This window comes from Pogona vitticeps, chromosome 1 (genome assembly GCF_051106095.1).
Source record: "Pogona vitticeps strain Pit_001003342236 chromosome 1, PviZW2.1, whole genome shotgun sequence".
Lineage (NCBI taxonomy): Eukaryota > Metazoa > Chordata > Lepidosauria > Squamata > Agamidae > Pogona > Pogona vitticeps.
Window position 1 is genome coordinate 266,783,360 of NC_135783.1, and position 25,906 is coordinate 266,809,265.

General features: G+C 37.9%; 1 protein-coding gene across 4 annotated transcripts in view; it reads left to right on the forward strand.

The window, feature by feature from the left end:
- USP47 (ubiquitin specific peptidase 47) overlaps window positions 1-25,310 on the forward strand; it is a 102,167-nt gene extending 76,857 nt beyond the window's left edge. For all 4 annotated transcript variants that reach the window (XM_078383940.1, XM_020789905.3, XM_020789906.3 and 1 more), the window contains 17 exons: window positions 2,868-2,999; window positions 3,853-3,929; window positions 4,252-4,307; window positions 4,932-5,044; window positions 10,431-10,535; window positions 11,255-11,462; window positions 11,655-11,770; window positions 11,952-12,071; window positions 12,400-13,180; window positions 14,976-15,151; window positions 17,830-17,910; window positions 18,915-19,030; window positions 19,573-19,691; window positions 20,206-20,336; window positions 21,043-21,090; window positions 21,631-21,761; window positions 23,791-25,310. In XM_078383940.1, coding sequence (XP_078240066.1) covers window positions 2,868-2,999; window positions 3,853-3,929; window positions 4,252-4,307; window positions 4,932-5,044; window positions 10,431-10,535; window positions 11,255-11,462; window positions 11,655-11,770; window positions 11,952-12,071; window positions 12,400-13,180; window positions 14,976-15,151; window positions 17,830-17,910; window positions 18,915-19,030; window positions 19,573-19,691; window positions 20,206-20,336; window positions 21,043-21,090; window positions 21,631-21,761; window positions 23,791-23,965 — 2,685 coding nt within the window. In that variant the 3' untranslated portion in view covers window positions 23,966-25,310. The remainder of the gene's footprint in view (window positions 1-2,867; window positions 3,000-3,852; window positions 3,930-4,251; window positions 4,308-4,931; window positions 5,045-10,430; window positions 10,536-11,254; window positions 11,463-11,654; window positions 11,771-11,951; window positions 12,072-12,399; window positions 13,181-14,975; window positions 15,152-17,829; window positions 17,911-18,914; window positions 19,031-19,572; window positions 19,692-20,205; window positions 20,337-21,042; window positions 21,091-21,630; window positions 21,762-23,790) is intronic.
- The last annotated feature ends 596 nt before the right edge of the window (window positions 25,311-25,906 follow it).

A 25,906-nucleotide genomic window follows, 5' to 3' on the forward strand; every position in this document is an offset into this window, starting at 1 on the left:
ATTTGTGAACTGTCTTCAGTTTGAATACCACATTCCAATGCAACTTAATATAGGACCAAAGATATTGTGGCCATTTTGGAGGAGAGTTTCTTGAAAAATTCTAACTACTTTCGGGAAACTGTTTCCTGAGGTATACTTGCAAATGCTCAGGATGTGCTTAATATCCTGGCAAAATTATTAAGGTTTCAGTTTTGAATGCTTGGAGTTTTAAAGTAATTAAGGGTACTGTTTAAAAAATGCAACTGTGAATGTGTACATTGTGCTTTAAAAATGAAGTTTGAACAGGAGTTTATTAAAGTCACTGTGAAACAGCATGTTCTCCAGCTAAGTTTGAAGGCAAGGTTGTGAGAAACCTCTGCCTAAAGGTTGTAGCTGCATTTTGTTCCAGTGACGAGCATACACTCCTGGCAGAGAGCAGCAGCTTCCAGTGGGCGGGGTAACCCCTCATTCTGCCCTTTCACTTAGAGGTAGAGCATTAGATCAAAGAGTTCTTCAGCCAGTCCTAGTGGTGATTAGGTAACTAGTATCCATTCTGAATTCTCACAACATACTATGTAACTCATGCTAAGTCAATAAAGGGAGCTCTCAGGGCATTGCCTATAGACATCGCTGGCTGTGACATACATATTGTCGACCCTTTTGTATTCTCTCTAAGGCAGTTAGCCTTCATTTGTTCTTTGTTCCTTTGACCCACAAAAGGTCAATGTAAAACAACATTGCTTTGCAAAAAGAACCTATTTCATACCTAACACCTGATTGTGAATGTAAACAGATTGTAAGAAATTGGAAAGGAAATACAAAAGAGTTGAGAAAAAAAGTCAGAGTTTTAAAATGCAGATAGAGTAAATTAGTACCTGATCAGTTAGTTTACCAACGCTATACACACACGTAGCATTTCGCCTACCTGGTAGAACACTACCAAAATAAATTACTGTAGGACCAATTAGCTATTTTCGCAAGGGCGCAGGATCAACTTAATTGCTCCGTTACAAGTTTGCTACCTTAGTAAAAGCAACAGAAGTTTCTATTGAAAATTTTCTGACTGTGTACATTGTCTGATCAGCAGTGTACTACATGGGCAAAATTCAGTTGCTTACAATTGAAAGAAAATGAAACATCTGAAAAAAATATAAATATATGGAAGCAAGAGACACAGACACAGCACGTGGCATGTCACACACACTGGATACCAACAACACAGATACCAAGCAGCATCAGATTTCATGTAGAAGAAACAGTAGTACAGTGGTGCCTCACATAGCGACGTTAATTGGTGCAGTAAAAATCGCTGCTATGTGATTTTAAAAAGCCCATAGGAATGCATTGAAACCCCTTCAATGTTTTCCTATGGGCTTAAAACTGACCTTTAAGTGAAGATCCTCCATACAGCGACCATTTTAACTGCCCGGTAAGCGAGGAATCCGTCCCTAAACACAGCGGACGGCCATTTTTTTACCCGGTGGCCATTTTGGAACCGCCGATCAGCTGTTTTAAAATCGTCGCTTCGCGATGATTGGTAAGCGAAACCGGGAACAGATCATCGCAAAGCGAAAAAACCCCATTCAGACCATTGCAAAGCGATCGCAAAATCTTCATCGCTATACAATTTCGTCATTATACGGGGTGCCCATTAAGCAAGGCACAACTGTAGTAGTAGCAGCAGCAGCAAAGAAATCATGGATTTTGCTCCATAGAAGTGTCGCTGCTACCTCCTTGCACTGATTCAAGCAATCTCAGATGTTTAGTAATGGTATGTACTGGCCACCATATACTTTATATGCCACACTACTTAGGATGATAAGATTGGAGGCGTACAAAGTTTACTGAATTTATTTACTGATCTCCTCAGTCCTGTGAAACTATGGAGATTCTATGCAATTTAATCATATTGCAGTAGGTTTATAATACAATTTTCATTGTATTTTCGTGTTATACTAATATTTGAATACATTTGCTGGTCATTGACCACAATAAAGATCAATCACTCCATAGAATCAAACTGGCGTGGCAAGTTTAGCACTTTGAATATTTGTCTTGTGTGCCCAGAAATATACCTAAAGCCTAAACATTGCTTAAAGCTGTAATGCTTTTTACTTTTTAATGATGTATTTTAGAGTTTTATTCTCTGCTTTTTCAGTGTGTCTTTTTAAGGCTGTAAGCTTCTGTGTTTTTAGAACGTAATTAAAACATTCTTTTTGATATTTTAATGCACCTGCATTTTGGATTGAAATCTGACTTAAATATTTGCCTGCAACTTATGTTTTCTTTTTTCATATTTTTAAGCATTTGTCCCTACAGTTTTTCCATAGCTGTTAGTCTGATTTCTGTCCAACAGAAATATGCTAGTAACCTGTCAAAAAGCTACATGTTTTTAATCTTTTCAATTTTATTTTGTGCATATGGAACCTAGAAACAATGTGGATAAATAAAGTTTGTAGAAGTAGACAAGCTGATGTTGCTGTTTATTTCCCAGATGAATTTTGATAACGATTAGAAATGGTTATCTCATTCACCCTTTCTGGAATAAATGCCAGCCGTGATGAACATGGGCCTCTGATTTTTCCTAGAGCTTTTAAAGGTCTATAAGGCTCTTAGGAAGTTGTTCAGACATCAGACTTTCTCATTTGACAAAGGCAGCTGCTTCATTGTGGGATAGCTATGAAGGATTAAATTCTAAATGTTAATATTCCTTGTGCAGTGTATAATTGCAGCAGTCATGAAACCTGCTTCTAAATCTGGACATCATGATCAACAATGTTTCACAACAGTTCAACATTTTTTTACTTTATAGCTGTGAAAAATGATATGGATATGTCAACCATAAGCTTTTCTGAGCAGTATATTGGTTTATTTCCCCCATTTCACAGAATTCATTATTATATGAACTATTTTCTGTTATGGTCCATTCGGGAAGTGCAGCTGGTGGACATTACTATGCGTGCATTAAATCTTTTAGCGATGACCAGTGGTACAGTTTCAATGATCAACATGTTAGCAAGGTAAGTTGCATGTTAGGTATAACAGTAGGACAGACATTGAATAGCTTGGTTTACTTAAATATCACACCACCCAAAAACAAGATGGTGGTAGGAGCATGCCAGGAGGAACCCCACAGTTTTACAGAAAAAATGACGGAGGGGATCTGGAACAGCCCAAGGAGAAGTGAACATGTGCATTGGGCATTTTTAGAAAACCTGGAAAAGAGGGGAATTGAGTGTCCTCGAAAAAAGTATGGCTGACTAGCTGGAACTATGAATATGAACAATTAGCAATGCAATAGTTTGTTGAGGCACTGTTTATTCTCTATGAGGGTAATATTCCACTCCTATCTAAGCAAGCACCACTAGTCTATTACTGATACACATTTATGTAAGTGCAGTGGTGTAAATTGGTGTAGCAAATTGCTGCTGTTTAAGGAATTGACACTGACATTCTTGATTGCATGCAAATCACATGACTGGCACTTTACAAGTAGGAGTACAAGTGTCAACTCCTTAACTAGCAGCAATTCACTGCTGCTATGTAAGGCATTGCACTTCTCTTGGCATACGTCAGTGGTAGGATTTTGGCCATTATATTGGTGCTTATACAACTGTGTGTACCCCTACAGTGGTCTACCCTGTAGGGAAGGAAGTAACTAGATTTGGTAGTTTGTTTAGTTGTATAAGATGAGTAGTTTGCCTCCACATATAGATTCATAAGTTAAAAAAAATTCTGTAAATAGAAACATAATTTAATGTATGATCACCCTTTGTTTCTGAGATTTCCTCTATCATGCGTAGGGGTATGATAAATGAAAGTGAAATAATTAATTTGGTAAATGTATTTGTGTTTTCTGAATTTTCAAATCAGATCACTCGTGAAGATATCAAGAAAACTTATGGTGGAACATCTGGAAGCAGAGGGTATTATTCCAGTGCTTTTGCAAGGTTAGGAGATTATTGAATACATTGTAATATGTAGTCCAGGTAATTGCCTTTTTAACTGAATGAATATTATTATTTTGAGAATTATGGACAAATGGCTCCTCAGTTTGTATGTACACTTATGTGCTGTCCAGATGAGTTCATCCCTGCCCAGTTTCTGGCTTGGTTTCATTTAAATACTCCTGCATTACTGGCAGTTGCAGATCTTTTGGAAATATGGCCTTAAGAAGATATAGTTTAGTTTGGATATTGTAGGCAGGAATATTCTATTTTGCTATTCATATATACATCCTGACTCTTTTCAAAATAATAATTTCTCCAATAGCTCTACAAATGCATATATGCTCATATACAGATTGAAGGATGCAACAAGAAATGCAAGTAAGTATGTGTTTTTATCATTCATAACTAAATGAAGCTGTTAAAATACAACATGGTAAAAATACAATTTTGTAAATGAAATAATAGTAATTTTCCTTTCTTTTAATGAAAGGGCAAATATTTTTTAAAATTGCTACAGTTGTTCATTAACTTCCTTAGATACTGTTAACAGCTAGCTATTTTAAAACTATATATGCAGCGTTCACTTATAACAAATACTTGTAAGATTTGTGTCAAACATAACATCTTTGTGATGATATCTTTTAAAAAAATAATGACAGATCACAGTAACTGGACATATTTGAAACAGAGGTTTAAAGGTTCCACAATTGTTTTGTTGTATATGCTGAAGCATACTAACACAGCTGTCTCCTAACTATACATAGTACATCTAAAGGGAAGATCTCTCTGCTGTAAGCCTAGAGATATTCTAGGCACAAAATGCAACTGTGCTATTGAAATTAATGAGATATATGATTTAAATGCTGTCCAAATAAGAGACTACATGAGAATCATATAAAGATCCTCTGTGCTTTCTGTAAAGGAAGATAAGATCATAAATTAACAAACAAATGCACAGCACAGTTTAGTCCATATTTTTCTTATTGCTTATTCCTATGATAGAGTTCCTAGAAGTGGATGAATATCCTGAGCATATTAAGAAACTGGTAGAAAAAGAAAAGGAGTTAGAAGAACAAGAAAAGAGGCAGCGTGAAATAGAGCGCAATACCTGCAAGGTTTGTATCTGTATATTTCATTCTTGCTTAGAATAAAATGAGATGTTTTAATGGATTGTATATTATTTATTTATACAAAACAGGTATAATTGATTTGTGCAGATTTGTTAAATCAGAAATAATTTGCATTTGAATTACCTGCATATTTTTACTTGCCATTGTGCTACTGAATTATTAGTGAAATGTAGATTTCTAGGGCGTCATTTTTGCCCAAGTATGGTAGATCCAAGATTTCAGTGACTGTCTAATTTGATAGTGGCCCAATCCCTTCACAGCTTGCTGCCTTGGCATGGCGAAGGGGCTTGAGTAATTCAGAGAAGTTATGGGCTATGCTGTGCAGGGACACCCAAGATGGACAGGTCATAGTGGAGAGTTCTGACGAAACACGATCCACCTGGAGGAACTGGCAAGCCAATAAAGTATCTTTGCCAAGAAAACTCCATGGACAGAAACAAAAGGCTAAAATATATAACACTGGAAGATGAGCCCCTCAGGTTGGAAGGCATCCAACATGCTATTGCGGAAGAGCAGAGGACAAGGACAATTAGCTCCAGAGCTAATGAAGTAGTTGGGCCAACGCTGAAAGGACGCTCAGCTGCAGACGTGCCTGGAAGTGAAAGGGAAGTCCGATGCAGCAAAGAAAAATAATGCATAGGAACCTGGAATATAAGATCTATGAACCTTGGGAAGCTGGATGTGGTCAAACAGGAGATAGCAAGAAGAAACACTGACATCCTAGGCGTCAGTAAAAATGGACAGGAATGGGCGAATTCAACTCAGATGATTATCATATCTAGTAGTGTGGGCAAGAAACCCATAGAAGAAGTAGTAGCCCTCACAGTCAACAAAACAGTGGGAAAAGCTGTATTGGGATACAATCTCAAAATTAGTAGAATGATTTCAATAAGAATCCAAGGCAGACCTTTCAACATTATAGTAATCCAAGTTTATGCACTAACCACTGATTCTGAAGAGGCTCACATTGACCAGTTCTGTGAAGACTTACAACACCTTCTAGAACTGACACCAAAGAAAGATGTTCTTCTCATTATAGGGGACTGGAATTCTAAAGCAGGGAGCCAAGAGATAAAAGGAACAACAGAAAAGTTTGGCATTGGAGTTCAAAATGAAGCAGGGCAAAGGCTAGTAGAGTTTTGTCAAAAGAACAAGCTGGTTGTCACAAACACTCTTTTCCAACAACACAAGAGACTACTCTACACATGGACAGCACCAGATGGGCAATACCGAAATCAGGTTGATTATGTTCTCTGCAGCCAAAGATTGAGAAGTTCTATACAGTCAGCAAAAACAAGACCTGGAGTTGATTGTGGCTCTTATCATCAGCTTCTCATAGCAAAATTCAAGCTTAAACTGAAGAGAGTAGGAAAAACCACTGGGCCACTCAGGTATAATCTAAACCAAATCCCTTATGAATACACAGTGGAAGTGATGAACAGATTTAAGGAACTCGATTTGGTGGATGGAGTGCCTGAAGAACTATTCATGGAGGCTCGTAACATTGTACAGGAGGCAGCAATGAAAACCATCCCAAAGAAACGGAAATATAAGAAAGCAAAGTGGCTGTCCAACGAGGCCTTAGAAATACAGTAGCGGAGAAGGGAAACAAAATGCAAGGGAGATAGGGAAAGTTACAGAAAATGGAATGCAGACTTCCAAAGAACAGCAAGGAGAGACAAGAGGGCCTTCTTAAATGAACAGTGCAAAGAAATAGAGGAAAATAATAGAAAGAGAAAACCCAGAGATCTGTTCAAGAAAATTGGAGATATTAAAGGAATCTTTTGTGCAAAGATGAACATGATAAAGGCCAAACATGGTAGGGACCTAACAGAATCAGAGGACACAACGGAGAGGTGGCAAGAATACACAGAGGAATTATACCAGAAAGATTTGGATATCCTGGACAACCCAGACAGTGTGGTTGCTGACCTTGAGCCAGACATCCTGGAGAGTGAAGTCAAGTGGGCCTTAGAAAGCATGACTAACAACAAGCCCGGTGGAGATGATGGCATTCCAGTTGAACTACAGTGGACCCTCAACGTACAGAATTAATGCGTATTGGAACGGAGACTGCAGGTCGGAAAGTCCGTAGGTCGAGTCCCTATTGACCTACAATGCATTGAAAACCGATTAATCCGTAACTGGCCATTTTTGTTCCATTTTTTTTTCCCGGACTGTAGGTCAATTCTCCGGCTGCAAGACGAACCTAAATTTTGTGGCCAGAGAAGTCTGTAACTAGAAAAGTCTGTAAGTGGAGCCATCTGTAAGTTGAGGGTCCACTGTATTTAAAATCTTAAAAGATGATGCTGTTAAGGTGCTACACTCAATTTGCAGCAAGTTTGGAAAACTCAACAGTAGCCACAGGATTGGAAAAAATCAGTCTACATCCCAATCCCAAAGAAGGGCAGTGACAAATAATGCTCCAACTACCGTACAATTGCACTCATTTCACACACTAGCAAGGTTATGCTCAAAATCCTCCAAGGCAGGCTTCAGCAGTATGTGGACTGAGAACTCATGGCGCAGTGGTTAAAACGCTGTACTGCAGCTAAAACTGTGCTCACGACCTGGGGTTCAAATCCCAGGTAGCCGGCTCAAGGTTGACTCAGCCTTCCATCCTTCCGAGGTCGGTAAAATGAGTACCCAGCACGCTGGGGGGCAATGTGTAGCCTGCATAATTAAAAATTGTAAACCGCCCGGAGAGTGCTTGTAGCGCTATGGGGCGGTATGTAAGTCCAATCAATCAATCAATCAATCAATCAATCAATAAATCAATCAATCAATAAATAAATAAATAAATAAATAAATAAATAAATAAATAAATAAATAAACTCCCAGAAGTACAAGCTGGATTTCAAAGGGGCAGAGGAACTAGAGACCAAATTGCTAACATGCGCTGGATTATGGAGAAAGCCAGAGAGTTCCAGAAAAACATCTCCTTCTGTTTCATTGACTAGGCAAAAGCCTTTGACTGTGTGGACCACAACAAACTATGGCAAGTCCTTGAAGAAATGGGAGTGCCTGACCTCCTTATATATCTCCTGAGAAACCTATACATGGGACAGGAAGCAACAGTTAGAACTGGATATGGAACAAATGATTGGTTCAAAATTGGGAAAGGAGTACGACAAGGCTTTATATTGTCTCCCTGCTTATTTAACTTATATGCAGAATACATCATGCGAAAGGCAGGACTAGAGGATCCCAAGATGGAATTGCTGGAAGAAATATCAACCATCTCAGATATGCAGATGATACCATTCGGATGGCAGAAAGTGAAGAGGATTTAAAGAGGGTGAAAGAGGAGAGCGTAAAAAAAATGGTTTGAAGCTCAACATCAACAAAACTAAGATCATGGCCATTTCCGCCTGGCAAATAGAAGGGGAAGCTATGGAGGCAGTGACAGATTTTCCTTTCTTGGCCTTCATGATCACTGCAGATGGTGACAGCAGCCACGAAATTAAAAGACGCCAGCTTCTTGGGAGAAAAGCAATGACAAACCTCAACAGCATCTTAAAAAGCAGAGACATCAAGCTACCAACATGAATCTGACCAAACTCCGGGAGGCAGTAGAAGACAGGAGGGCCTGGCATGCTCTGGTCCATGGGGTCACAAAGAGTCGGACACAAGTAAATGACTAAACAACAACAACAAATTGTGTCCTTTGTAAACATTCACTGGCTAGGAAAAATGTTTTCTCTTCGCAGTAAATTTTATGAACTGCTGGTTAGAGTTTAGCACGTAGAGATGTGTGTGTTCCTGGTCCCCCTCACCATTCCTTGGATATTAATGCATAGCTCCTGTGATCCCTGTGCCAAAATTTTTTTTTGTGGGTGAGGCAGAATTGCTGAAAACTTCTGTTTTGCTATCTAGTGGCCATATATATTTTTAATAAAATGAGGGTGCTACAGAGCTCTCAAAATACACCAGCCATGACAAAGTAAGTCACAGTTAAGAGAAGGCCCATTGGAATCAGTGGAAGTTATGGAGGAGTTATGGAGGAGTAACAAAATCCCAACTCTTTTAGTGGGCCTTTTCTAGTGTGATTCTATGCTAAGCAACAGGATTTTGGCAAGTATAATCAGTCTATTTATCTGTTACAAAGTACAGTGGTGCCTCGCTTAGTGATGTTAATTGGTTCAAAAAAGAACATTGCTATGGGAAAACATCGCTAAGCGAAACACCATTTCCCATAGGAATGCATTGAAAACCGGATAACCCGTTCCAATGGGAACGGATTACCGTCCTTAAGCGAATATCGCCATAGGAAACATCACTAAGCGAAACTCGGTTCCCCCATTGGAATGCATTGAATAGGTTTCAATGCATTTCAATGTTTTTGACAGGTCCGTTTTCGCTATTTTTAAAGTGTCTTAAAATGTTCAAAAACTGTTTAAAAATACTTGGAATCGTTAGTGCACCTTGTAAAACCTTTGCAAACTTAATTTGGCTTTGTTCTGGGTCTTTGTTAATTTTTGGTGAATTTTTCCCCCATTGAAATGCATTGAATTGTAGGGTTGACAGCTGTCAATGCATTCCAATGGGGGGGGAATTCACCAAAAATTAACGGAGACTCAGAACAAAGCCAAATTAAGTTTGCAAAGGTTTTACAAGGTGCACTAACAATTCCAAGCATTTTAAACAGTTTTTGAACATTTTAGGACACTTTAAAAATAGTGAAAACGGACATCGCTAAGCGAAACAGGGGGAGCCAAACTGTCATCGCTATGCGAGGCATGGTCCCGAACATCACTATGCAAAATTTCCCCATTGGAAACATCGCTAAACGGAGCGCAAGATCGCTCCTAAAACCTCATTGTTAAGCAAATACATAGTTAAATGAGGCAATCGCTAAGGAAGGCACCACTGTATAATTAATCATGTTTAAAACATTACATATCTATAAACTCAATTTTACCTTCTATTTATTATGTAAAATTAGTGGGCAACATGGATCCCAAGGGCCACATGGAGCCCCCAGGGCCACTTTTGTGATCTCTATAGCCCTCACCCACCAAAAAAATGTATTTTAAGTTTTTGTGGCCGGGGGGGTGTTACTCAAAATGTCCCCTTATGATTTCTAGGGGCATGAGGGCATTTTGCCAGCACATCTTGGACTCCCATAATCTTCTAAAAAATAATACTGTTTGTCCACAAGAAAGCATAAGGAAGCTTTTTAAAAAGCCATTTTGGCCACATCCTTCCTATAACCACCTCTGTTTGAAGTGTGGCCCTTAGGCTGCTGGCCCTTGGCCCTGCTGATATCATCTATCCTGGTGTAAAGCCTTTACTAGATCAGAACCATCAAACATAGCTGAAAGTCTGTTCTTTGACTTTTTCTCTCTCCTTTTTATTAATGGCTAAATAGATAAAATTATTTTGTATGCATCCTGTGAAACAAATAATGCTGGAGAACAAACTGGAAGTTCACAAGGACAAGACTCTGAAGGAAGCTGTAGAGATAGCTTATAAGGTAAAGTATAATGTGTATGCTTTACATTACATACTTCTGGGTGTTTTAGAAGAGGTAGCCATATTTGTCTGTGCTAGCCTGATATAGTTCAATGGTAATTGATAAATTTGCTGGGATCCTAAGGGCTGCAGGTGGTGGTCTATATGTTCACAGTGAATGGACATTGGCCCTGTCTCTTGCATCTTCTCTCTTCTTAAAAGGAAAAATGACAAGTGAGAAATATATCTGTAATAGCACCATACTGAGTAGATAGGAGGGAGAAACTTGGTGATGCAACCTATGTGCTCATAGAGATTATTCCACATGTGCAAGGTGGACTTTTTGCTGCAAGTCATGGAATTTTCTATCATCTTCCTCTTTAAGACAAATTGTGACAAAGTGGTATAAGCAAATGCTTTGTAATTTAAGATACTACTTCAGCTGCCTTTTACACTTGGGAAGTAACAGAGATCTTAAACAAGGGCAACCTTGCAATTATAGCTGTGCCAAAGCATTGGAATTGGAGGGGTGTGTATGGAATGTCACCACGCTACATTTAGACTATTTAACACTGCTGTATGTTTTAAATATTTCTTTAATATTATTTTCTTTAGTAAGGAAACCTAAGAAATGCTTAAATTGCAGAACTTGAAATAATGGTATCCTTTCCTTCAATATCAACTGAATGTTTGTCTGGGCAGAATCATTTGAATAATTCTTTGTTTTTGTATTGGTTTTAGATCATGGATTTAGAAGAAGCAGTTCCTTTAGACTGCTGTCGTCTTGTTAAGTATGATGAGTTCCATGATTATTTGGAGAGATCGTATGAAGGAGAAGAGGATACTCCAATGGGAATCCTACTTGGAGGTGTTAAATCAACCTACATGTTTGATCTCCTTCTAGAAACACGACGGCCCGATCAGGCTTTCCAGTGTTATAAACCTGGTGGTAAGTGATAAGTTACAAAATTGCTCTGCTTATGATGGGAAATAGAAATAACTTTAATATTCATGCTTAAGAGAATTCTATATTAGAGTATTTAAATCATTTTACAAATTTTCACTGGATCTTTAGATAATGCCCCAATTCTTTTTGTTTAAGTGATTTTCATGTATAATATTTGTCTTCTTATTATAACAGAAGTCATGGTAAAAGTTCATGTTGTCGACCTAAAGCAAGAAAACGTGGCTCCTCCTATTAGTGTTCGTGCTTATTTGAACCAGACAGTTACAGAGTTCAAGCATCTAGTTTCAAAGGTACATTGATAGTATTTTCCTACATTAGTCACTAGTCCTGTGCTATGTATGACTCATTTGCTGTCCCATATCTTTTTCTTCATTCTCTGGGTGGTTGCTCATGAGTCCTGTAAAATTCTAACCAATACAATAAAGACAGGAAAATAATTACTGTCGCTCTTATTTCTTTCTGTCACTGCAGGCTGTACATTTGCCTGCAGAAACAATGCGAGTTGTTCTGGAACGCTGCTACAATGACTTACGTCTTCTCAGTGTGGCCAACAAAACACTTAAAGCTGAAGGCTTTTTTAGGAGCAATAAAGTAAGATGTTTCTGCTTTTCTATTTATTTTTTGAAGTGTCAGTGCTAATATGTATTGAAAACATTTTTTGAAAATCCACCAGATCTCAACACATTTAAGAAAAATCTTTGTCTCAAATTATTTACAGAAACAAAGTAGTAAAACTGAGCTATTTCTAGCAAATAACTGTTCTTTGAATATAAGCAGTATTAAGGTCATGTATGCACTGTTAAGGCCATGATCATAAATACATTGTCTGAAAATACCACAATTAACAGATAGCTCTGTTTATAGTTTTGTGTCTGATTGTTTTAGATAATTTATTGAAGTAAGTGCCTTTATATTTTAGGTATTTGTTGAAAGTTCAGAGTCACAGGATCGACAGCTGGTATTTACAGATTCACAATTATGGAGGCTCCTGGATCGCCATGCAAATACAATCAAGCTGTATATTTCCTTACCAGAACAATCTCCTGGATCACAGTTCAGAAAAACAGTTTTTCAAAAAGCCAGTGGAGATTCTGCCAACTTAGATGAAATTTGTGAAAGAATAAAAGAACCTTCAAGTAACATAAAATCAGTGGAAGCTATTTTAGAAGAAAGTACTGAAAAACTCAAAACCTTGTCTTTGCAGCAGCAGCAGCAAGAGGGGGATAATGGAGACAGCAGCAGGAGTACAGAGGCAAGCGATTTTGAGACCATTGAATCACCTTCCAATGAGGTAGATTCATCTGCATCAGCAGAAAATCGAGAACTTGAACATCCAGTTCAGGTTTCTGATCCAGATAATTTCCAGTCAGAGGAGCGGTCAGATTCTGATATGAATAATGACAGAAGTACAAGTTCAGTGGACAGTGATATTCTCAGTTCCAGCCACAGCAGTGACACGTTGTGCAATGTAGACAATACGCCTATGCCATTGGCTAATGGACTTGATTCGCACAGCATAACCAGTAGCAGGCGATCTAAAGCCAATGAAGGGAAAAAGGAAACATGGGACACAGCTGAAGAGGATTCTGGAACTGACAGTGAATACGATGAAAGTGGAAAGAGCAGGGGAGAATCACAGTATATGTACTTCAAAGCAGAGCCCTACATTGCAGAAGAAGGTTCAGGAGAGGGACAAAAATGTATGTATGATGGAAACCTACATATATGAAGGCAAACAACTTGAATTTAGAGATGTTCATTTTTATTTGTATTTGCATGTCTTTCAACAAAACCTGTCCAGCTATACATGCAAACACAGGAACAGTTTATGTACACAATAAGGCAAAATGCTTTGTCATATTTTAGAAAACTTAAAAAGAGAGAAATGGGTTATACTACTCTTTTGAAAACACATTATATTTATAGTAGAAATAATTGTTTACCATCCAAGATCTCAATGGGAAGTTTTAGGAATCCTTTGCATTCTCTGGAAAGATACTTGCATGCCATTCGTAGATAATAATCCATAGATGACCAAGCCACTGTGTATTTGAAACATTCCTTGGAAATCAAGACATTTGGTGAACTGTTTTGACATCTTTGATACAGTATTACATTGAAGGAAAATCATGAGAAGATGCAAGTCCTTATACAGTACCGTGGTGCCTCGCTTGACGACGTTAATTCATTCCAGCGAAATCGCTGTAGAGCGAAAACGTCATAAAGCAAAATTAAAAAGTCCATTGAAATGCATTGAAAACCGTTCAATGCGTTCCAATGGGCTGAATACCTCAGTGTCCAGCGAAGATCCTCCATAAGGCGGCCACTTTCCGGTGCCTGTCTTGCGAAAAATGCCTCCTAAAAACAGCGGGGAGCCATTTTGAGCAACCAGTGGCCATTTTGAAACCCCCACAATCAGCTGTTTTGATTGTCGTAATGCGAAGAATCGGTTCCCGAAGCAGGGAACCGATTGTCGCAAAGTGGAAAAAACCCATTAAAACATCGTTTTGCGATCACAAAAACATCATTGTGAAGCAGATTCGTCATTATACAGGGTAATCATTAAGCGGGGCACGACTGTATATCTTCTCTTCAAAGCCCTTACTTTTAATGACAATTACTAATGTCTCAACCAGAGTCCTCTTTTTATATGTATATGTAATTTGAATGTGCCTTTTGATTTAGACTGTAGGAAATACGCTGTAGATTTAGAATACCAGTAGTCCAAGACATTTCAGCTTATTGTAACCTTAATGAGACAAAAGATGAATGCAATCAGTTGTGCATTCCACTGGAGACTTAATTTTTAACATAATTCCAGATACACCATGCGAGACATGAAAATGGCTTACCTTTTTTTAAATAAACATTTTATTGAATTAATACACTACAAACACACAACTTACATCATCAAACACCAACAGACAAAAGAATGAACCCCTCCTATTACGTTAAACCCTCCCCCCTTTGGAGTCAGAGACACCAGCTTCGTTTGACTCTCTGTTCCCTCCAGCTGGGTTCCCAGTGTGAAAATGGCTCACCTTTTACACACAGTAATAATCTCTTTTTAAAATAGGATCAGTGTATTCTAGTAAATTACTGCATGAATATTAAGACAGGCTTTTTATCCTTGCCCTGCAGAAAAGACAAAGCTAAGTATACTGCCTCTGTGACACACAACTGTAGAAGGTGTGGATAGAAGTCTTTAGACATATGTAAGCATACACCAAAACGCTTTTAAAAGCTAGAAGGAAGAATTAGAGTTACATGTGCAGTTATCTTAGTGCAGCTGTTTGTAAACTGAGGGCAGCATGGGTGTGATCTCCATTTCTGTGGCAGCAGAGAGTATCTAAAGGCTTTTTTTGTCAACTGCTGTAACTTGTAATCAAACAGGTGAGTGCTTGATTACAAGAAAAATATAGGCAAATATACATCCAACATGGAGAGCTTGGATATGTTTGACTTTTCTTTCCTTCCTTCTCTGTTTTGGCTTAGGGTTGTTGGTTCATGTGGATAAAAGAATTACGCTTGCTTCCTTCAAACAACACTTGGAGCCATTTGTTGGAGTCTCATCCTCTCAATTTAAGGTCTTTCGCGTTTATGCCAGCAATCAAGAGTTTGAGAGTGTTCGGCTAAATGAGACCCTTTCATCCTTTTCAGATGACAATAAGGTTAGCAGAATGTCCTGCTGAATGTTGAAAAGTATTTAATGGTTAAAATCCTTTTACTTGTATCCTTTGATTTGTTTTCCTGCATTGATCAGTGTGTTGGACTCGATGGCCTTATAGGCCCCTTTCACATGATTCTATAATTCTGTACTTAGATAGCACATTGCAGTGGATCCATTGAATCATTGAGGTTTTGATGAGTCTGCTCCTCTATAAGCTCAGTTTATTCAAATGAGCATGCTCTAGTTGTGGCTTGGCTTATTAAACTAAAGTAAGTTGCAACTAAAGTAGGTCTGTTTGAATGAATGAAACTTACAGAGTTGATTCACCAAATGCCTACTGATTCAGTGATCTACTCTAGTGCATTTTAGTACATCAGGCAACAGAATTTCAGTCAATAAGACAGAGAGTGTAGGATTTTCTTCACATACTATGCAGGACATACAGTTCTCATATAGTCCTAGGAGAGCTAGATAGGTCATCTTAAAAAGTTCCATATCCAAGCCTGGTGTGTAGTATACAGTCATGGGGAAAAATATTGACACCCCTGCAATTCTGTCAGAAAATGCAACCCTTCTCTCAGAAAATTGTTACAGTTGCAAATGTTTTGGTACTCACATGTTCATTTCTTTGGTTTGTGTTGGAACAACACAGAAAAACAGAGAAGAAAAGTCAGATCTGATACAGTCCCACACAGAAACCCAAAAATGCACTGGCCAAAGTTATTCGCACCCTTAACTTAATATTTGGTAGCACTCCCTTTGGAAAAAAAATAACTGAAATCAATTACATCCTGTAACCATGAATGAGTTTCTTACACTTCCCTACTGGAATTTTGGACCACTCTTCTTTTGCAAACAGAACCAGGGCTTTCAGATTTGAAGGATGCCTTCTCCCAACTGCTGTTTTGAGATCTCTCCACAGGTGTTCTATGGGATTCAGATCTGGACTCACTGCTGGCCATTTCAGAACTCTCCAGTGCTTTGTTTGTAACCATTTCTAAGTGCTTTTTGAAGTGTGTTTCAGGTCATTGTCCTATTGGACGACCCATGACCTCTGGTAGAGATGCAGCTTTCTGACACTGGCCACTAGGTTGCGCCCCACAATCCTTTGGTAATCATCAGATTTCATGATACCTTTCACACAGTCAAGGCATCCAGTGCCAGAAGCAGCAAAGCAACCCCAAAACATCTTTGAACCTCCACCACGTTTGACTGTAGGGACTGTGTTCTTTTCTTTGAATGTCTCATTTCTTTTTCTGTAAGCAGTGTCATGATGTCCTTTACTAAAAAGCTCTACTTTTGTCTCATCTATCCACAGTACATTCTCCCAGAAGGATTGTGGTTTTGTCACATAAGTTTTGGCATACTCCAGTCTTGCTTTTTTTATGCCTTTGTGTCAGCAGTGGTGTCGTCCTGGGTCTCCTTCCCTTTTCATTCAGATGGTGATGGATAGTGCGAGCTGACACTGTTGTAACTGTGTCTGCAGATCAGCTTGAATTTGTTTGGAAGTTAATCTGGGTTCTGTATCCAGCATTCGAACAATCCTTTGTTGTAATTTTTCAGTAATCTTGCTCTTCCATCCACATCCAGGGAGGTTTACAGTGCCATGGGCTGTAAACCTCTTGATGACATTGTGCACAATGGACACAGGAACATTAAGATCTCTGGAGATGGACTTGTAGTCTTGAGATTATCAATGTTTTTCCACAAATTTTTTCTCTCAAATTCACAGACAACTCTTTACACTTCATTCTTTTCTCCATGCTTAGTTTCACACACAACACAAAGGTTGAGTCAACGTTTCTCCAGCTTACTGTATTGCCCACCCCTCTTGCTTGCAACAGGTGCATCTAAATACAAATTAAAGAAGCATCACATGTTTGAAAACAATTATTTCTTACAATTTAGACACGGTGCCCATAATTTTGGCCAGTGCATTTTTGGGTTTCTGTGTGGGATTGTATCAGATTTGACTTTTCTTCTGGTTTTTTTTTTCGTGTGTGTGTGTTGTTCTAACGCAAACCAAAGAAATGAACACATGAGTACCAAAACATTTGCAACTGCAACAGTTTTCTGAGAGAAGGGTTGGTTGCATTTTCTGATAGAATTGCAAGGGTGCCAATATTTTTGGCCATGACTGTATGTAAAGCATACCGTGCTTCTAACTTGTTCAGCCTTCTTTAAAGGAAAAAAGCGGTTACTTTTCTTTGTTATAATCAGTGGAATAGATTGGAATATGGTTATGTCCATTTTTGTACATGACTACCCCTCCATTCATATGGATGCAAAGAGCCAGGGAAGCTTGTTACACAAGTGAAATTTACCTTTCTCTGGAACACCACATCTGTATCTTGCAGAGTTTTAATGTTGAGATGCTCAGTGAAATTCATTCCAGAATTTTGTTTTGCAAAAAGGCACAGAATTGTCCGGAATTCCTGCTCCCAGAACTTTGGGGAGAGACCCTGTCAATGAAGGCTTCCTCGCCCCACCTCCCAAGTTTGTTAATGCAAATTGAACAGTACAGTGTTTCTGTTTGTATTGTCACAGACACAAAAGTATATAGACACTTCACTTGTTGGGGTTCTGTTATATTGACAATATTTTTTGTTGAAGATAAGAGTCTTAGGTTCTGGTTTGTTTGTTTTTTTAATCTTGCTTCTTTTCTCCCCCATTTTAAAGATAACAATTAGGCTTGGGAGAGCACTGAAGAAGGGGGAATACAGAGTCAAGGTTTATCAGCTCTTGATAAATGATCCAGAGGTAAGTAATGTCTTGAAGCTCCAAAAATACATTTAATATCTCAACAATAGCTAGAGAGCAAAAAGGATATACTTGCGGTTTCCTTGCATGTGTAACACATGCTTTTTTTAATTACTGGAGCAATTAAGGGCCAGTTAATATAGTACTTTCCCCCAACGTAAATTAATCGTAGTGGAATATGTGTATTTAATATATAAAATAATTAAAGTATTTTCAAGCGTGGGAATGTTTCAGGAGCAGGTGCAGCAACCTCCTCCTGAAAATGAGCTCTTCATTCTCTGCATGTGGAAAGTGAAAGTCTGGAGTTTCCTTTAGCTTTGCTATACAGTTGGAATTCTATACATATGTATAAGGTTGTTACTCTGCATAAACGCACAAAAACAGCAACCTCTCCTCACATTTAGATTAACTCTTTTAACTCCTAAGTAGGACTCTTGTTACTACATTGTCATAATGTAGAAATTTTCAGGATTGAATATGAGCAAAAATTTTCAGGATTGAATAGCAAATAAGCACACATTCTAGACATAGCGTGTCAGACAAAAACAAAATTAAAATTAAAAAGTAAAGAAGACAAAAATGGTATGTCACCTTAAAGACTAACTTCTACATTTTTGACATGAGCTTTTGTGGACAAGTCCATTTTATCTTAGTTTTACTGTCTTGGCAAAAAGACTTATGTATGTTTCAGATTAGTAAATCACAATATTGGTCATCCATACAAGCCATTATGATAAACGTGGAGAGACCACTGAAGACTGACCAGTTTTCTCTTTCATTGCCCAACATTGTGCTGTACTCTTCCCACCACTGCCAGTGTATCATGCGCTGCTGCTGATGGGAGTTTTGCAGATTACCGAGACATGAAATAATTTGTACTGCATATCTTGGAAAGGGAAGATTGGAAATGGTGGTATTCTTATATTTTATAGCTGTGGTGTATGTGAAATAGAAAAGTTATATTTTATGTGATAAGTGTAATGATTTTGTATTTGCTTTCACAGCCCTGCAAGTTTCTTCTCGATTCTGTTTTTGCTAAAGGAATGACAGTGCGGCAGTCAAAAGAGGAACTACTTCCTCAGCTCAGGGAGCAGTGTGGGCTAAATCTAACCATTGACAGGTAAACACCATTATAGAGAAGTTCCAGTTTATATCTTTATAGTCAACATGAGGATTGCAAGGTTGGGAACTATTGATTTTGGCCATATGTATCAAAAATTGAGTAGAAATACACTTATTTGCTATTATGTCTGCTAAAACTAAACCTTAGGAAACACGAGGCATGAGAAGTAATTCCTACAACTTTCAATTTATCAGAATTATCCAGTGTTGCTTAATAACTGAAATGAACATGATAGATATTTTGGGCTGTGTAGCATTCAGTGACAGTCTTTGCAGCTATCTTGTATATTACTTTTTAGAACTAAAACAATACCGAGTTTCTGAGATTTCAGTCACAGTGTTCTAAAAATAAAGTTTCCATGAAATGAGGTTGAGAAGTTGTATTTTCTGTTTTTAACTCAAATTTGTTAGATCCCTTCCATAAAAAGCACATCCTGTAATATAAATACTCTAGCTTTAGCTTTGATCAAGATATGTCACTATTACTAGCAAATGTAATTTACAGATACATGCTAATTTGTGTTTCATTTGTTTCTCTAGATTCCGCCTAAGAAAGAAGACGTGGAAAAATCCAGGAACTGTGTTTCTAGATTATCATGTTTATGAAGAAGATATAAATATTTCAAGTAACTGGGAAGTCTTTCTGGAAATACTTGATGGTAATAACACTGTTCAGTTGGTAACTACTGATCTAGCTTATTATTTAGAAATAATCAGAAATATATTTAATTTGCATCATAATTAGCTGACTACATTATCTGAAATTTAGCAGTTAAACATTTTTAACAGCCCAATCCTGTCTGTGTGTGTAAAAATCAATCCTACCGAGGTCTTTAGGCCTTATACGTAGCTCTACAGGCACAGAAATACAGGCTTACAGCTTTAGTGGGATGCTGTGCAGTATGTACATATTAATGTATAATGGTAGTTCAGAAGGCACAGATGTGTAGTTTTATTATCTTATATAATAACGAGCCAGATTTTTGAATAGTATAGTGAGTTATGATATGTTATGAAGCTCTAGGCCAAAGCTTCAAATGGGAGCTGTGTTTAATATGCATTCGAGTATTTGTTCTTTTAAAAGTTTTGATTTTTACATCAACTTTTAATTTTGTGTTTGTCAATAAAATATCTTGTTGAAAGCTTTTACAATAGTTCTAATAACTTTTGTAGGACCAGAAAAAATGAAATCTATGTCACAGCTTGCAGTTCTGTCAAGAAGATGGAAGCCATCAGAGATGAAGCTGGATCCTTTTCAGGAAGTAGTTTTGGAGAGCAGTAGTGTTGATGAATTAAAAGAAAAGGTAAATTAGATTTGCATTAACAAACGTACTTCATAGTATCCATATATGTCTCCTTAATTTGTGAAAGGTAACCTAATCAGGGCAGAGCTGCTGAATAGATATAAAATAGCCATTGATGGTGTGATATCTCCCCTAAATGGAGCAGATTTTATGTTTGCCAGTGTATATGTTATTCAGTATTTACAAACTATGGTCAGTTGGTGTTTTTTTTTTTAAAAAAAAACTATTTTGTCTTCTGCTTTAATGTACTGTATAGCATGTATTGATTAAACAACATGAGAAGAGAAAGTTCTAGAAAATGCAAAGAATGATAGGTTGTTACAGTGAACTGTGAACCTTTTATGTCCTTATGTGTGTATTTTCAAAGAACTCACAGCAAAGATAGAAATGTGCTTTTTCTTCCCAAAGGGAAAAAAAATCAAGGATTTTCAGAATCTTGCATAAATTAAAATGACGTATCTTATATAGAACTTTGCATGTCATAAGAAGAACATAAAAATGTGTTTCATCTTAAACAACATTCCCTCTAATTTCTGGAGCTCTGCATGGAGGTTCTGCCCCTTGCGCACAGAGTTCAGCTGCTAATGGGCAGATACACTTGCTCTGCTGTGCGCACTGGATGCAGTGGCGTGCACCCACATGGCTTAGGGGGAACATTAATCTTACATTTACCTCCAACAAATAAATTGTCTACTTTTTTTAACAGTTAAGTGAAATAAGCGGAATTCCATTAGAAAATGTTGAGTTTGCAAAGGTAAGAACTTTTTCTCCATGCTAAATAGACTTTCCATGAATGAAGTTAAACTAAGATTCTGGGAAGATGAGGTGGTTTTATAAATTCATCCTTCCTTCCACACTTTTGTGAGGATCCCTGAAATTTCCAGGAAGGCTTTTATGGGACTATAGGTGTCCACAGGAAAAAGAAAAAAAAAGTAGAACTGGTGAAAACTATCTCATTTCTCAATTTGAGGCCTCAGGACCTGAAGGAGCTCTTCTTTCCTTAAAGGGCATGTATGCACCCAGCTTGTAGTGTTTAACCTGTGGGTGCTTCAACATCTCTTTCTGTGCCATAAATCGGATTTTTAAGTTCATATATCAGTAGACAGAAATATAAGTTACAGTATTTGTTTGGGGAATGAAAGAAGTGAATGAGAACAGGGGTCTAAACGATGACTAGTGCAAATCTGATGGTCTTCCTGGGCCTACCTTTGAGATTGTATGGTAGGCTTTGTACATTCTGTATACCCTTCACATTATATACACTTATTTAGTATGAATCTCTGTTTTTTTCCAGGGTAGGGGGACTTTTCCATGTGAGATCTCAGTTTTAGAGATACATCAGGACTTGGATTGGAATCCTAAGGTTTCGACACTGAATGTATGGCCTCTTTACATTTGTGATGATGGAGCTGTGATATTTTATAGGTATGTCTCTTCGTTGCTGTTGTTATTGCTGTAACATCATTCTAAATTAACTTGTAAGTTTTGGTATGAAATGAAAAAACAGAAAGAGGGTTGAAGTTTCAGAATTTGTGTGTTTGGCGAGTCTGGAGTGGGCCGATCACAGATCAGACTTCTCCCCCTCACTACCATTCTGCTGAAATTGTTGTTATGTGTGAAGTTACTACTCTTTAAACTCTTGCATTTTAACTATCAAAATTGATATCTGTGGACTAACACAGTAGCCACCTTGTTAGCATCTTGTGATGCTGGCCACAACAGAATCTGTAGCTGCATGGAGATTATATGGAAGAACATTATATGTATTCCATTGTTGTTGTTCAAGAGCTATGTATGTAGCTGCCATGTTGTAAATGACTGGGATAGCCCCCAAAAATGTAATTTCATTTACAGAAGTGTGACAAAATATACAGGCTTTGTGTGATTGTTTCAACTATTTACTGTCCAGAATGTTCTCTTCCCCAAACCTGGGCAAAATTTAAATAAAGTTACAATGCAGTATGTCCAGCAATACAGGACAGATACTATGACATTATTTTGAATACATTTTAAAGATTAGAATGCACCAGCTGAAATCCTGTGGCTTTAACGTACGCAGTGGTGATTTTTAGAAATCAAATTTTCCACCTGTCCTCCATGAAAGGGATCTCACGGGAGCCTTGCGACCTTCAAGAGGGAACCAGAAATATTTTATTTCTTTAAAAATTGTCATTACTGATGACAGGATGTGGTGATGGCATCTGGCCTAAATGCCTTTAAAAGGGGAGTGGACAGATTCCTGGAGGAAAAGTCCATCGCAAGTTACAAGCCATGATGGGGATGTATAATCTCCAGACTTAAAAGGAAGGTACCTCCAAATGGCAGATGCAGATGAGTGGTATCAGGAAACAGTTATCTAGTTGTCCTGTGTCCTCCCCGAGGCATCTGGTGGGGCCACTGTGAGATACAGAAAGCTGGAGTTGATGGGCCCTTGCCTGATCCAGCAGGGCTCTTCTTATGTTCTTACATCATCCGCCTTATGCAGTGTACATTGCTCAACAAGATTTCAGCCACTGTTTGGGGAATTAACTCAAAGTGGATTCATTGAGTGCAGAAACTCTTCTCAAACATCCCAGAGTGCAGGACATGTAACAATGGGCTCAAGTTACAGGAAGCCATATTTCAGTTGGTTATCAAGAAAAACTTCGTAACATTAGAGCAATACGGCAGTGGAATCAGTTACCTCGAGAGGTAGTGGGTGCTCCAACACAGGAGTCATTGAAGAGAAATTTAGACAACCACCTGGCAGATATCTTTTGATTTATATTCCTGCATTGAGCAGGGGGTTGGATTCAATGACCTTACAGGCTTCTTCCAACTTCATTATTCTATGATTTTCTCCAGTTGATTTTCTTACCATAAGATTGTTGTTGTTTAGTCAAGTCATGTCTGACTCTTCGTGACCCCATGGACCAGAGCACGCCAGGCCCTCCTGTCTTCCACTGCCTCCCGGAGTTGGGTCAAATTCATGTTGGTTGCTTCAATGACACTGTCCAACCATCTCGTCTTCTGTCATCCCCTTCTCCTCTTGCCTTCACACTTTCCCAACATTTTATTTTATTATTTATTTTATTTAGGGTCTTTTCCAGGGAGTCTTCTCTTCTCATGAGATGGCCAAAGATAGTTGTCTGTAATTAGTTTGCTGGCACATTCCTTTGGGGGCCTAAGTAGAGAAAATGAATATTGACCCTTTGTTCCATTTCAGAATGGTCCTCGGCAAAGTTGTTTTGCAGCACCATTCTTTTGACTCTGGTGCAGAATTTATCCTTGATTCAGAATTTGCCTTTGGAACTGGCGGTTCTCAGTTCTTACCACAAGATGACCACAGATGGCAGAGATGTTAGCAACTCTGACTGAGTTTACATCAACAGATAGATAAAAAATGATCAAGGTTTCACTGTGTGTAAATTAAACTGTATGTATGCAGTTGAAAACATGTTCTGTTTATCAATAGGGATAAAACTGAAGAAGTGGTGGAATTGACAGAGGAACAGAGAAATGAACTGATGAAAAAAGAAAGCAGCAGACTTCAGAAAACTGGACACCGTGTGACCTATTCCCCTCGTAAAGAAAAAGCACTAAAAATATATCTGGATGGAGCGCCAAATAAAGATTTGACTCAAGACTGATACTTATTTCAGAACTTTCTCTGAGGAAGCTTTTTTGAGAAGTGTGAGAGAGGTACACTACGACTGTAGTGCCGTTATGGCAGGACATGAGGTGTACAGACAAGACACCAGCACTGATTGGTAAAACTGCAGCCCCATCAAGCTCAGTACCCCAGTCAGGTCACTGTTTGACTTGGAATCATGTTGTGCACTATAGTCAAATGTACTGTAAAGAGAAAAGGGATGTGCAAATAAAAAAGAAAAGTATGAAAATGGGGTGGGGAGGGTAATAAGCAAAAATCGAGGACAATGTGCACAAAACGGTAGCTAGTAAACTAGCCTCAAACAGGATACACATAGCTTGATAATAAAAGCTGTGGAAAGGCCATGAATGAATTATTTTCTGTTTGTTTCACTGATACACACATTACCTCATTGAAGATTTCTGAAGTAAATATGACTGGCTTTTTTTAAAGCATGAGAGTGAAAGTGGACGGATATGTGGTAAAATTGGCAGTACCCAACTTTACAAAATGAATTTAAAAATTAGCTGAATCTCATTGGATTTCTCTTCCACAGAACAGGATATCTGAAGAAGAAGAAAGTATTTTTAGCAAAAGTTACCATACCAGCAGATGGTGTTCCATTTTGCAGAAATGTTGTAACTGATTTTTATTTAGGTTATGGATACAGGCAACTTCTTTGTTCTATTCAGTGTGTGTAAATACAATTCTGCCCTTACAAGTTGGCAGGATTACATTTCAGCTGCTTACAATGTTTCTTTTCACATATCAATATTCTTTGTGTACTTTTATGAGTATAGTTGCCTATTTAAATTTGTATTCATCTTCTGTTGAGCAATGCTGGGTACTTAGATTTGTAATTTTCCCATGTTAATGAGTTTTGGGGTTTTGTTTTTGTTTTGATCGGCTACGTATTTTTGTACATTTTTGTTTGGGGACTCATTGCACGTTTGCATCTTCTAGTACCATTGCAAGTCATATTTTATTTTTCCTCGAGTTGATTCATAGTTTTTATATGTAGAGTGTTTTTTTTCCAGAGTTGGATGTCTTTTAACACTTCCCAGTATAAATTCACCAGTAGTTCCGGATGTGGTACAGACTGATACAGTAAACATGATTGCATTGCAAAGCTTAGAGAAGTACAATTTTGCTTTGCTACATTACAAGATCATTTACAAATAATTCCATAGAGAATTCTTTCACTTTCGTTTTGGCTTTGAAAATACCATCTAATTTATATCAATCAATAAAAGGTTTTGGTAAACTTTTCCATGCCAGATGTTGTTTACAACAATGAACATGCCAATAAAACATTTGTTCATTTTGTTGTTATTTTAACCAAACCTCTGGACTTCTTAAATATATTGTTAGGATAACTAGATTTTCCTTTTGGATTTAACTTTAGCTAGCTCAACAGGCTGTGCAGACTATAGCCAGCATGGAATTCTTTCGGGGAGTTACGAAAATGATAGGTGTAGCTTTTTCTGTGTTTAAGGCCCATTTTGGGAAATCTACTGAATCTCCACACAGAAGGGTGCCAGACTGTGTTCTGCCACTGGATAGCCAAATCAAGGTTTGGAAAATTTCTACTTGCCTTAATTACCTTTTATTTTGGAGTCATTGGTTTAAAAGCCCCATGCGAACTTGAATACCAGTTCCATTTCAAGTAATTTGTACAGCAGATTTTGCTTTAAGGGGACAAAAATCAAGTCCCTTGCCTAGCCAGAAAGTACAAAAGGAGCATGATATGAAACCTTTCAGTTGAAGACTAATGAAGAGTTTATTCAAAAGGTCATTGTCCTCCTGTTGCAATGAGTTGTTTGATGTTTGTCTTATTTATTTAAAATATTTTTACCTGTTTTTCTCCTTAACAAGGACCCAAGGTGGCTTGCATCAGTAAAATGCAATATTGAAAACTAAAAACAGTAAGTATATGAAT